We start from the raw sequence: 12,586 nt of genomic DNA on the forward strand, positions 1-12,586 counted from the left end.
TCAAGGGTAACTTTTTAAGGCAGCAATCGATAAAAACCCCGTGCAGGTATTATCCACTAAACATCTGAAGTAATCAAACCATGTCTGCCAGCCGCTGGGAAACTGCAGATTTGCAGTTTTGGAGTTGAAAGGCTCCCCGGGTCATCTGGGCCCCTGGGCCTGCAGTCAACATAACCAAGCCCCAGCATGAGCACGTGCAGGCCAGCAGGTTTCAGAGTGAGGTTTAATGCCATGTGTGTCCACACACCAAAGTTATTTCCACCAACGTAGGAAACCTAACTCGCGCCGTGTGTTTCCTCGAGGTCAATCCCAAGAGCCTGGGCCGTTCCAGATGCAGATGGAAGGGGGCAGCACCACCAGACACCTGGAGGGGGAATGAAGCAGGGTGAGCAGCAGATGCTGAGCGCCCAGTAAGAGCACAGACGCCGCCAACAGGCTCTAACACCAGATCTGGCTGTGCCACTTAGGAGTCTGTGAAATGGGGATGCGCGTGCACTCTGGGCTGTCAGGTGGGCAGCACAGCGCCAGGCTCGTCAGTGCTCATAGCAGCCTGCCCAGGGAGGCCAGCCTCCACTTTCCTGTCTGTAAAACGGGGCATCCCTCCGCCCCACCCAGGGTGCAGGCTCAGCCTCCAGGACTGAGCCCCGAGGGGCAGCGCCCACTCCCCAGCCCCACAAACCAAGGCTGCTGGCTGGCAGCTCTGCGCCACCAGGCAGGAGGCTAGTGCAGGGCTCCGCCCTCAGGCAGGGTTCTCCAGGTGTGCCCCCAACACCTGCCGGTCCAGCCCTGGACCTGCGGGGAACACTGCTCCTCTGCTGCTCAGGAATCCCGGGCTACACCAGCCGACAGCTGCTGAAACTTACCGGAGGGGTCCGAGGGGGATGGGTTTAATTAATCGTCCTTCTTGAACTTGCCGTTGATGTAGGGCACCCAGTCCAGAATCAGCCGCCAGTCAGTGGCCCACACCAGCCCCAGGGCTCCCACGGTGCCCCACATGCCCACTGTGGGTAACCTGCAAGAACGGGGGTCAGGCCTCACCCTCCCGGTAGCGTGGCCGGATCCCCCCCATCCCAAGCTGCCATTTATCAGGTGCCCACACCACCCCCACACACCGGGCCCTGCCCAGCTTTGTGGACACATCCTGCTGATGACCCCGAGGAGGGCAGGCACCAGGCAAGTGACCCTGAGGCAACTCCATTCCCATCTGCTTTCATATGAGGATATGCATGAGGGGTTTTTTTGTTGTTTTTTTAGTAAATTTATTTATTTATTTTTGGCTGCGCTGGGTCTTCGTTGCTGCACACGGGCTTCCTCTAGTTGCGGTGCACGGGCTTCTCATTGCGGTGGCTTCTCTTGTTGCGGTGGCTTCTCGTTGCGGAGCACGGGCTGTGAGCGTGTGGGCTTCAGTAGTTGTATCACGTGGGCTCGGTAGTTGTGGCTCGCGGGCTCTAGAGCGCAGGCCCAGTAGTTGTGGCACACGGGCTTCGTTGCTCCGTGGCATGTGGGATCTTCCCGGACCAGGGCTCGAACCCGTGGTCCCCTGCACTGGGAGGCAGACTCTTTTTTTTTTTTTTTTTTTGGGAGGCAGACTCTTAACCACTGCGCCACCAGGGAAGTCCCTGATTAAGGTTTTATTTGAGGAATTCCACTAAAAAAAAAAAAAAAAGCCCAAGCTTGTAAAGCATAAGGATATCTAAACTTTGCAGGTAGGCACGTTAATGTGGTTTGCAGCAGCTCGATCCCTGAGACAGCCGATGGACTGAGGGAGGTGTGAGTTATCAGGGTCCCTGTCTCACAGATGAGACCAAGGCACAGAGAGGGCAAGCCATGCCCCCGAGACACACAGCCCACCGGGTGCAGAGCCGAGGCAGGGACTCCAAGACCACCACACTCCACATTTACGTCCATTGATGGGCAGGGTCCAGGACGGCCCCAATAGTCCCACCTCCTGGTGTTCACACCCCTGTACAGCCCCTCCCCTTGAGGTCGGCAGGATCCAGTCACTCGCCTCTGATAAATCAAATATGAGAGATGATGGGCTGTCACTTCTTTCGTTTTGGTTTGGTTTTCTTTGGCCGCACCACACGGCTTACGGGATCTTAGTTACCCGACCAGGGATTGAACCCAGGCCCCGGCAGTGAAGGCGCCGAGTCCTAACCACTGGACCGGACCGCGAGGGAATGTCACTTTTGAGATGGACTTTTAGGGACTGGCTCCGTCAGGGCGTGCTCGTTTGCTCTTACCCTCTCTGCGGGGAGCCAGCTGCTAGTTTGTGAGCTGCCCTGTAGAGGGGCCCCTGTGGCAGAGGATTGAGGGTGGCCCCCTGCTGCAACCACAGGTGTGACCTGGAAACACATCCTCCAGTAAAGCCTTCAGATGAGACACTGAGCAGGGGACTCAGCTGTGTTCCAATTCCTGACCCACAGTAACTGACAATGAATGTCTGCAAAGCTGCTGCATTTGGTGGGCTCTTTGTTATGCAGCGACAGAGAACTCTCACAGGCTCCATCGCTGGTCTGTGCAGGGGCAGAATTTGTGCATGGGTGCCCACTTCACCGGATCGCCATAACCCATGGGCCTGGGGTGTTGGGGTGGAGAGATGGAAGCAGCAACACCCCCTCCCCAACCTGCCTCACCAACGACACCCCCTGCTCCCTGGGGAGACGCCCGTACAACTCAACTCTGCGCCTTGGTGGGGTCCCGGGTTATTGCTGCTTTTGGAACAGGCTCTGGGGCAGGTGTCACGAACAGAGAGGGAATCTTTCCTCTCACTGCCCAACAGCTTTGAGGGGTGCTGAGGTCAGAGGAGCCTGCCCTCAGGGAGGCCTCCACCGCCCGCCCCCCTCCGCCCCGCCCCGCCATCATCCTGGCCACTCCCCTTGGGGCCCGGTGCAGCTCACAGAGAGGGAGGTGGCCACACGCCTGACCTCCACGGGGCACCGAAGGTGATGATGCTGCTGACAGTCCCTCGTGGGACTTCTTTACACCCTCACCACCTCTCCTCCCCCTCCTCACAGGAAGACGCCCGGAGGAGCTGAGTGCAGAGTACCCCGCTGGTGAGCGCGGATGCTCCGAGACTGAGACCCCACAACTCCATAGTGTCTCCTGGGGGTGAGTCCCGCTTCCTGGCCTCAGGAAGCCAGTGTGGGTGGGACAGGACTGCACCCACCCCCTTTATTACTTTACATCAACCTCATGTCGTGGATCACATCGGTTTAATTTTTTTCTGGTCCACGACCTAGAGCGTCAGCCAGGAAAGTTCCGTTTATCGCTGTGTCTCCGGCACCCGACTCAGTAGTAAGTGCGAGCACACATCAGTTGCTCAGTGGGTGCTGCTGCCGACTGAACGAAACCCTGGATGAGGGGGTCGCTGCTCTGACCACGCGCAGATAGGGACGGACCGACAGCGCCCGGAGGCTCGAGCCGCCCGCGGTAGGGGCTGCAGGGGCCGCTGGCGGTCCCACCCGACGCCAGGGACGGACTTTCGTCCTGAGCCTGGGTCGCCCCAGCTGTAAAGCGCCACTGTCACTGTCCACCCGAAGGTCCCTGCCGGGGCTCAGGGACACGACTGCGGAGTACAGGCCCGCTGTTTCTCAGCGCCTCACGTCGTGTGCTCCCCAATCCCGGCTGCCACGTGGGGTCACCTCCAACCCACCCGCCTCCCACGGGGGTCAGTCAAGGACAGGCGCAGCCCTCGGCTTCACAACAACGTCAAACAAAAGCAAAGCCAGGAGCGCATAGGGTCAGTTTCCAGCCCCAGGAGCTGAGCCGGGGATGCTGGGCGCGGACTGGGTGGGCACCATCGCGGCCCCCAGGCAAAGCGCCTCAGGGTTGGGGGCCAGCCACTCGCGGGGCAGACCGCGCCGCCGCTCTGTGCCTCAGTTTCCCCATTTGGGACCTGGGAGGACAAGGGGTCCGGGGGCGGTAGCCGCATCCTCACCAGTTTCTGGCCAGCTGGCGGTAGCGCGGGCCCACGAACCGTTCCAACATAGCGGCGCCGTCTCAGCTCAGGGTGACCCTGACCCCTCCGGCTCGGGCGCACTGCGCAGGCGCGGCCCCAGGAGCGCGCAGGCCCGCAGGGAGGCCCCGCCCCGCCCTGCCCGGCCCAGCCCAGCCCAGGCGGGCTGACCGCTCGAGATCCGGGGACCGCCGCCGCTGCGCGCGCAGACTCGGAAAATATTTGCACTCACTTCCGGGGAGGGTCTGAAGAACGCAGACTAGAGTGGGCGGGCCAGGGAGGCGGGGCTTTCTGACCACGTGACGTGAGTACGCGGGGTCTGCCTCTCCGCTCCGGCGGTCAGAGTGGCCCCAAGCTGCGCAACGTCCAGCGAATAAGTGTGGCCCGCGACATTTGACTGGTGAGTTTGTGTCCTTATTACGTGCCAGAACTTTATTTACAGTTAAAGAAACAGGCCAAACAGGGAAGGGTTAAGCCCAGAGTCGCACAGAGGGGAAGGGTGGGATTTGAACTCCCTTTTGGAGGAATTAGGCGTTGTCACTGGACTCGCTGTGTGTGGGACCTTGGCCAGATGACAGCGCTTACCCGAGCCTCGGTTTGCTGGCATTTTGTTGTCTGTTGCTCAGAGGCTCGGTGGCAAATTGTTTGCACGTTTCGATTGGGAGTGATTCCTCATTCCGGCAGCAGAGGGAGGCCTGGTTCCTCGCGCTGTCAACATTCAGGATGCCACCTGTTAGCTGATGGACCCAGGACAGGTGGGTCCTCCTCCCTCGGCTTTCCGCCGCCCCAGGCTCGCTCGGGCTCGCCTTCTCCTTTCACCGCCTCCGGGGTCCCAGCGTCGAATGCAGGCTTGGAGATGCGGACTGGACACTGTGGGGTTTGTCTGCCCAGCCCAGCCCATCCTGCTGGGATCGGCCCCTCGGCACCCTCCAAGACTGCGGTTCCCAGAGGGCTGCAGGTTCTCACCTAGCCCTGGCCTCCGACCATGGGGTTGGTTGGAGACCATGGTCTGGGCAGGAGGGGTGCTCGTTGCTATTGAGTTGGACATTGTTTCTCCGCCTTTCCAGTTGCCCTGGGATTTTTGAGCTTGGGATCAGAGAGGACCTGAATTAAGTCTCTGTCCTCGATGGAAACTTAAAAAGTGGGATGTAGGGGCCACCCTGGAGATTGTAGAATCTGAGACAGAGATTAGAAATCATGAGACAGAGACTAGACCTGCGTGAAAAGATGAGCAGAGGTGGGCATAGAGGCCTTGGGGCTGCAGGTCCTGGATCCAGCAGTTTCTGAAGCTCTGCCGCATTGTTCCTTCTGCTTAATGCACTTCAGCTCACGAGGCAGAATGCTTTTCATTTCAAGTGATAAACGAAGAACAAAAACTGGCTTAAGAGAACAGAAGGAAGTTCTGTGGCATGTTAGATGGCTTCAGGCACAGCTGCATCCAGGAGTCTAGCAATATGATTATGAATCTTCTCTCTATCTCTCAGCTCTTCTTTCCTCTGTGTTGCCCTTACTCTGTGGTGAACTCTGAGCAGAGGCACCCAGAAACTCTTGGTTGACATTACAGCAACCCTTGCAGGAAGATGGCACCTCTTTCCCAATAATCACAGAAAATGCCCCCAAGCTGCTTCTCATTCATGTGCTGTGGAAACAGGGCAGAGTTGGCCCCTCTCATTTGAGGATGTGGGCTGAAATTGGAGGAGAATCCCCAAAAGAAAATACCAGGATTCTGTGACCAGAAGAGATGGTGGATAAGCAAGAACGGTTGGCCCCGCTCGCACCCTGCTGGCCCTCTGCCCTGGCCTCCTGGGTTCCATGCAGGATCCCTATCTGGCCCTCAGGAAACGGAACGACTTTTCTTGTCTTCATCAATGTGAAATTCACATAACATACAATTAACCATTGTAAAGTGTAGAATTCAGTGGTCTTTAGTACATTCACAAGGTTGTGCGACCACCACCTCCATCTAATTCCAGAACATTCCATCACCCCAATAGAAGCCCCGTCCTCATCAGCAGTCACCCCACCCCCCACCCCCTTCCCAGCCCTTGACAACCAGGAATTCACTCTCTGTCTATGCATCTGCTTGTTCTGGACGTTTCCCATCAATGGAATCACACCCTGTGTGTCCTTCTGTGTCTGGCTTCTCTCACTGAGCTTCGTGTTCTTAAGGTCCATCCACACTGTAGCGAGTGTCAGGGCTTCACCCCTTTTCATGGCTGAGTGATGTTCCCCTGTGTGGAGGGACCACATGGTGTTTATCCGTTCATCTGTTGGATTCTTTTCTTTTACAATTTTTGCAACTTTACTGATGTATACTTGACCTACAAAAATGCACGTATTTAAAACATACAATTTGGTATTTCGACATATGTGCACACCCATGAAACCATCACAGTGTGGAGATAATGAACACCTCCCCCTCGTCCCCTGGAAGTTTCCTCCTGCCCCTTTGGGACCCCACCCACTCCCCCCTCCAGCCCCTACAACCACGCTACTGTGAATTAGTCTGCATTTTCTAGACTTTTCTACCGAGAATCATAGAGTATGTTCTGTTTGGTGTCTGGCTTTGTCCACGCAGCGTAGCTATTTTGAATCATCCAAGCCATTGTTTCCGTCAGAGTTTCATTCTTTCCACTGCTGAGTCGTGGACCATGGAGTGGGTGGACCCGTGTGTTTACCCACTGACCTGTTGAAGGACATTTGGGTGGTTTCCACGTTTTGGCGATGGGAAAGGAATCTGCAATGAGCAGTTGCATCCAGGTCTTTGTGTGGACATGTGTCTTTGTGTCTCTTGGGTGGATGACTGGGGTGGACTGGCTGCTGGCTGACTTGTAGGGGAGGCTTATGTTTAACTGTAGAAGAAACTGCCACAGGCTTTTATTATTGTTGAGGTGTAATTGATGTGTAACATGTTAGTTTCAGGTGCACCGCCAAAGTCTTTTCCAAAGTCCTTGTATCTGTTTGTGTTCCGACCAGCGAGGTATGAAGAGTCCCTGTTGCGTTTGGATGTTTTGCCGTTTTAAAAAAGGGCACAGATGCTATTAATTTCCTGTGGCTGCGTGACAAATGACCACAAGCTGGGTGGCTTAAAGCAACAGGGGTTTATCCTCTTCCAGTTCTGGAGACCATATGTCTGAGATCAAGGTGTCACAGGGCTGTGGTCCCTCCGGAGGCTCCAAGGGAGGGTCCTTTCTGCCTCTTCCAGCTTCTGTCCCCTGCCACCCCGCCCCCACCCCACCCCGGCATCCCTTGGCTTGTGGCTGCATCCCTCCAGCCTGTTGTCACGTGGCTTCTCGTCTGTGTCTCTTGTCTTCTGTCTCTTATAAGGACACTTTTCATTGATTTGGGGGTCACCCTAATCCAGGATGATCTTGAGATCCTTAACTTGATTACATCTGCAAGGACCCTTTTTCAAAATAGGGTGCCCTTCACAGGTCAGGACGTGGGCCTTTCTTTTGTGGTTCCCATCACCCTGTTGCAGCCCGGCACCATCTGTCTCAGTCAGGCATGTCCCTTCCCTCCCTGGCCTGTGGGTGTCAGGGCTGTTCCAGGACCGGGCTCTGCGCGTTCTCTGTCAGCCCTGGAGGGCCCGGTGGGCATCCAGCAGATGGGGAGCCGCAGGCTTTGAAAGGCTTGGACTCAGGAACACACCTGCGACACCACTGGCACTGTCAAGCCACACACACATCCACCGCCCCAGTTTCCCTGTGCCCAACCCCCTGCCACCAGATTTCTCTGACCTGAGTCAAGCAGATGCTCCTTCAAGAAATTTTCATGGAGCCAACCCCTGCTGGGACAGAGAGGCGACGCCTCCCTGGATAAGGATTTTGGCACCTTTAAGATATTTTTAGACACCTGTATTGAGATATAATCCACACACCATACAATTCACCCATTCAGTGTGCATCAATCATTCAGTGGGTTTTGGTGTATTACATTATTTATTTTAAAATATTTATTTTTTTTTAATTTTAATTTATTTATTTGGCCGCGCCAGGTCTTAGTTGAGGCATGTGGGATCTAGTTCGCTAACCAGGGATAGAACCTGGGCCCCCTGCATTGGGATCCAATAAAGATGTTAAAACACATACATACATACATACAAACTAACTCAGGGAGTGGCCTTCTGCCAGGAGCCAGTCAGCTTCCACATCCCGGGAGCCCTTATTCCAAGTGCAGTTCCCTGGCTTTGCCCGAGGAACTTTGCTTCTAGAACAAGGAATCACCGTGGCCACCTTTCCCAGTGTCTGCGGCCTTGCTCACCACCACCCCATCAAACCCCGGTTGAGGGCTGAACTGTGTCTTCCCAAGAGGACATGTTCAAGTCTTGACCACCCCCCACCCCTGCTACCTGTGAACGGGACCTTATTTGGAAATAAGGTCTTTGCAGATGTGATTGGTTAAGATGAGGTCATGCTAGAGATTTTGCAGCCCTAAGGCAATGACAGGTGTGTGTGTAGGAGGGACACCTGGACACAAGACACACAGGGAGAGGCCACCTGAAGATGGAGGTGGAGATCAGGGTGATGCGGCTGCAAACCGAGGCACACCTGAGGCCCCCAGAAGCTGGAAGAGGCAGGCAGGAAGGACTCTCCTGGGGGGGGGGTGGTGGTCAGGAGGGAACGCGGCCCTACCACACCTGGACCTGGGACATTTGGCCTGCAGAATGTGTAAGAACAGATTCCTGTGGTTTCCAAGCCCCCTGCCCGCCCGCCGAGCTGTTTTAGCTGTCCAGATGTGCAGTGCGGATAAGTCCACAACACCCCGGGCCATCCTTGGTGGGATGTACTCAGGCCACCTAGTGAGCGCCTACGCCGACACCGACACCGGGGGCACCACCTTCCCAACCCCTCTTTTCATCTGTAAGCACACAGCAGCTGAAAGATCCAGGGACAGCAGAGTATTGTCATAAAATGTCACATTTATTGCTACAGTGCTGTTATGTACAGGTCTCCAAATCGACTTTAGAGGATCGTTATTAAAAATCCCAAAGAATTCAGCCAGCTGTGTTGACACTTATATAAAATTATTCTACTTAAAAAACTTTTTTTTTGTTGTTTTTAAAAAAATCAGTTATCCTGAGGCACTCAGAGCACGATTTTCCCTGTAATTGTAGTTCTTCCCCTCCCCCAAGGCTACTTTTTCCCGTGCTGGGTTAATCTCATTATATATATATAAAATATATAAAACTTAAATTATATATGTAATACACAGTTCAAAAGTTTGTGGGCCTCGGGGGGGCCGCAGAGGCTCCTCAGCCCCTGCCCATGTGGGTCTGTGGGTTAGGCCCGAGGCAGAGGGAAACTGAGGCAGGTTCCCCAAAGAGAGACAAGACCCACAGACCAGGGGAGTCACCAAGGAGAGTCCCCTGATCGGTCTTAGGGGCAGACCCCAGGGGATCCCAGGGACCTGGAGGTGGCCCCGGCCCCAAGCTGGGATGTCCCGCTCCTGCTGGCCTTGGGGTTCCCTCAAGCTTCCCGTGGGGCACCCGGCCCCCAGCCGTGGGGAGTTCCAGTCTTGAGGAGTCAGGCCGCCCCAGTGCTCGGGGAGTGAGGGGGTTTGGGGGGAGACACCTGGGATGCTGGTAGGGTGGGGTGCAAGCAGCCAGCCTGGGGGTACGTAAGGCCTCTCTGCAGGGGGTAGAGGGAGGGCAGGTGAGACCCCAGCAGGCCTGACCCCACACCCAGGTGACACGTAAGGTGACCAACCGCCCTGGACTTTGTTTAAACCTGGGACAGCCCAGGCCGAGTGGGTTCCCCTGAACATACGGGAGAGAGGGCTACTTGGGGAGGCCTGGGAGCTGGCACCCAGGGCCTGAGAGCGGCTCAGCCTCCTGGTTTGCAGTGGGGCGTCAACCCTGACAGACACACAGCCTGGGGGCCTTTCTGGGCAGGGGGATCCTGTAACTTCCCCAGTCCACACCAGGAAGGCCACTCGGGGAGCAGGGGGTTTCTGTGCCAGAGTTCAGAGAATGAAGAACGGGGTGTTTAGGGAGGCCCCCCAGCACCACGCTCAGCAACGCAGGCCCCGGGCCCAGGAATGCTGCTCCTCACAAAGTCCCGTCTGAGAGAGGTCCCAGGATTTGGAGGGATGTGGGGCTGGCAGGCCGCAGGCAGGGGCCTGGGGGACCCGAGCTGCTTGCGGGCAGGAACCTCAGCTGTGTGACAGGGGAGCGTCCCTGCCTCCTTGGAGGTGCCCCAGCAGGGTGTCCCCCTTCCTGAGGGAGGGGAGCAGATCTGGCAGGGGAGGCCCCCACCAAGCAAGGGCCCACCTGCTACTTCGCAGGGAGCAAAACCACAAGAGCAAGCCCCCCACACTAGAACCTGAACTGGACGGCACCTGCCACCCCTGGTCCAGTGGCTCCCGGGGCGGGGGCACCTCAAGTTTACACGGGATCTTTTTAAAGTTTTTTGGCCACGCCACGTGGCACGAGGGATCTCAGCTCCCCGACCAGGGATTGAACCCGTACCCCCTGCATTGGGAGCGTGGAATCTTAACCACTGGACCACCAGGGAAGTCCTGGGGTCTTTTTAATACAACTTTTAATAACCTTGTTGATCATGAAATGCAATGCTCATTTCTAGAAACAGCAGCAAAAATAGCAAGACACACGAGACTTTTATACAAAAAAATTTGTTGCTTAGAAAACATACGCAAAAAAAGCTAAAAAAAAAAAAGAGACCAAAGGCATCATTCTTACTAATTTTCTTCTACATTAAAAAAAAAAAAACTCTCATAACTAAGTTTCCTTTTATTTTCCTTAAAAAAAAAAAAAAAAAAAAAAACCTCTCAGGCGTAGGCACAAGTTGCTGGTTGGTGGCTGCCGACCAAGCTGGCTCCGCACAGCATTTCCCTCCTGTGAACGGTATGTTTGAGTCTTCACGTTTTATACTTAAGGCATTCATTTTCTTGTCTGACAACATGTATATACCAAAAACAAAAACAATGCTCCTTGCCGCCCAGGCCTGGGCAGCAGGGCCGAGACGCAGTTTCAGGATCCATCAAGCCAAAGGCCTGGCGGTGGTGTTGCCTCCGGAGCGCCCAGGGCGGTGTTGGCTCAAGGCTGACCACGGGCTGCGTGGGGTGGGGACCAGGCGCCTGGCGTTGACTGTCCCAGGTTAGACCAAGGTGGGGTCACTCGTCTGGGCAGCGTTCCTGTCACATGTGCCCGGCAGGGTTGTGGGCCTCGCCCAGGCCTGGGTGGGCGGCCGACAGCACCATCTGGGCATCTCCGACCACGCCGGACACCTTCTCCTCTTCTCGGCGCTTCAAGCAGGCCGCTTTGGGGTTCAGGTTACGCTCTGGGGGGAGGGGGAGAGCACTGTGGGAGAGGGTCCCCGGGGGGAGGAAGAACTGGGGGGGGGGCCCGCACGGCTGCTCCATCTCTCGACCTGTCCCCGTCCCCGAGAAGGCCATACGGGCCGGGGGTCTACAGAGCAGGATGAGCGTCGGGGGGCGCCGGCGGCTCAGGTCCCCGGTGGGCGGGAGGGCGGGGCGGGGCCGGCCCGGACGCCTACCTCGCACCTGCTGCTCCAGGCCCAGGATGACCTGCACGGCCTGCTGCAGGATGAGCAGCTTGGTCTGCGCCTTGTCCGACTTGAGGTGCAGCTGGCACATGCGCCCCAGCTCCCGGAAGGCCTCGTTAATGTCCCGCACGCGCACCCGCTCCCGCGCGTTATTGGCCATGCGCCTCTCCCGGTCCCTCAGGTCTTTCTCCTCCAGGGACAGCACCTCCTCCGTACTGCTGGGTCACAGCACCGGGGCCCCGTTAGTCCCGAGCGGGGGTCGTGGGGAGGGCACCCGCTGGCTGCGAGTGCGCATGCCGTGTGCCTGGCAGGAGGTGGGGCCTTGACCCCCACCCGCGCATGTGCATGGAGCTGGGCGCAGCCCTTGCCCCCGCCCGCTCGCCGTGCCCAGGACTGGCCAGGAAACAGGGAGGCCCCATGCCCCCCACCCCCAGGATGACGACCTTCCCCGTTCAGAGCAGCTGCTTGCTGGGTGAAGGAGAGCTAGGCCTGGGGCTCCCAGAGCTCAGGACACTGAGTCCACAGAAGCAAACCAGCTCACAGCCTGGAGACCCCTCATGCCTGGGCGCCACAGGACTGCACCTGCCCCACGTTGGACCCTGGCTGCCTGAGAGCTGGGCCTGGAGTGGCCGCCCTGAGCCCTGCCTGGAGGACCCTGAGGCCTGGCACTTGTGCTCTAACCGCTGGGTGGCGGGCACAGTGTTCAGTCCCCCCAACGAGTCTGGAACAGGGGCTCAGAGAGCTGACCACGGGGTCCACACCCCAGCTCAGGCCCCCCAGGGGCGCAGCGTGGGGCTCTGCACGAACAACCTCTCCATCTGCCTATTTCCCTGGGAGCCCGTCCTGCCCGCCCACCCTGCCCTCGGGCCTGAGCGACCCCCGCGGGTGGCGGCGGCGGCCGGAGCTCAGGACAAGCGTGCAGACCAAACTGACAGACAGGCCTCGGGGCCCCTTTCTTCCCTCAAGTCCCGATGGGGGCCGTGGAGGAGGAAAGGCCCGGGTCGCAGCCCTGCCGTTTCAGCGCTTGGGCGCAAGTGCGAGGTAAGGAGGGCAGCCGGTGGGAATGAGGAGGTGGGCGGCCAGGGTGGGGGAGCACGGGGGG

At 57.4% G+C, this 12,586-nt stretch overlaps 3 protein-coding genes across 25 annotated transcripts in view; 1 reads left to right on the forward strand and 2 right to left on the reverse strand.

Annotated features, from left to right (window-relative positions):
* On the reverse strand, positions 1-4,098 carry UQCR11 (ubiquinol-cytochrome c reductase, complex III subunit XI). Its single transcript, XM_030845539.2, has 3 exons — positions 3,941-4,098; positions 864-1,012; positions 1-364 (listed from the first exon to the last, which is right to left on the reverse strand). The coding sequence occupies exons 1-2, from the start codon at positions 3,988-3,990 to the stop codon at positions 892-894; spliced, it is 171 nt and encodes a 56-aa protein (XP_030701399.1). The 5' UTR covers positions 3,991-4,098; the 3' UTR covers positions 1-364; positions 864-891.
* LOC132597152 (collagen alpha-1(I) chain-like) overlaps positions 2,767-12,586 on the forward strand; it is a 27,730-nt gene continuing 17,910 nt past the window's right edge. For 5 of the 7 annotated variants that reach the window (XR_011377362.1, XR_011377361.1, XR_011377363.1 and 2 more), the window contains exon 1: positions 4,257-4,358. The gene's annotated coding sequence lies outside the window, so the exon portion shown is untranslated. Of the gene's footprint in view, positions 3,112-4,256; positions 4,359-4,584; positions 4,714-12,586 lie in introns of those variants that run through there. The other 2 variants (XM_070045352.1, XM_060297402.1) reach the window with 2 other exon arrangements.
* Positions 10,708-12,586, reverse strand: part of TCF3 (transcription factor 3) — a 34,806-nt gene continuing 32,927 nt past the window's right edge. For 7 of the 17 annotated variants that reach the window (XM_060297399.2, XM_030845740.2, XM_030845732.2 and 4 more), the window contains one exon: positions 10,708-11,259. In XM_060297399.2, the coding sequence (XP_060153382.1) occupies positions 11,117-11,259 (143 nt within the window). In that variant the 3' untranslated portion in view covers positions 10,708-11,116. Of the gene's footprint in view, positions 11,260-11,475; positions 11,703-12,586 lie in introns of those variants that run through there. The other 10 variants (XM_030845734.2, XM_030845733.2, XM_030845743.2 and 7 more) reach the window with 10 other exon arrangements.

Source organism: Globicephala melas, chromosome 3 (genome assembly GCF_963455315.2).
Source record: "Globicephala melas chromosome 3, mGloMel1.2, whole genome shotgun sequence".
Lineage (NCBI taxonomy): Eukaryota > Metazoa > Chordata > Mammalia > Artiodactyla > Delphinidae > Globicephala > Globicephala melas.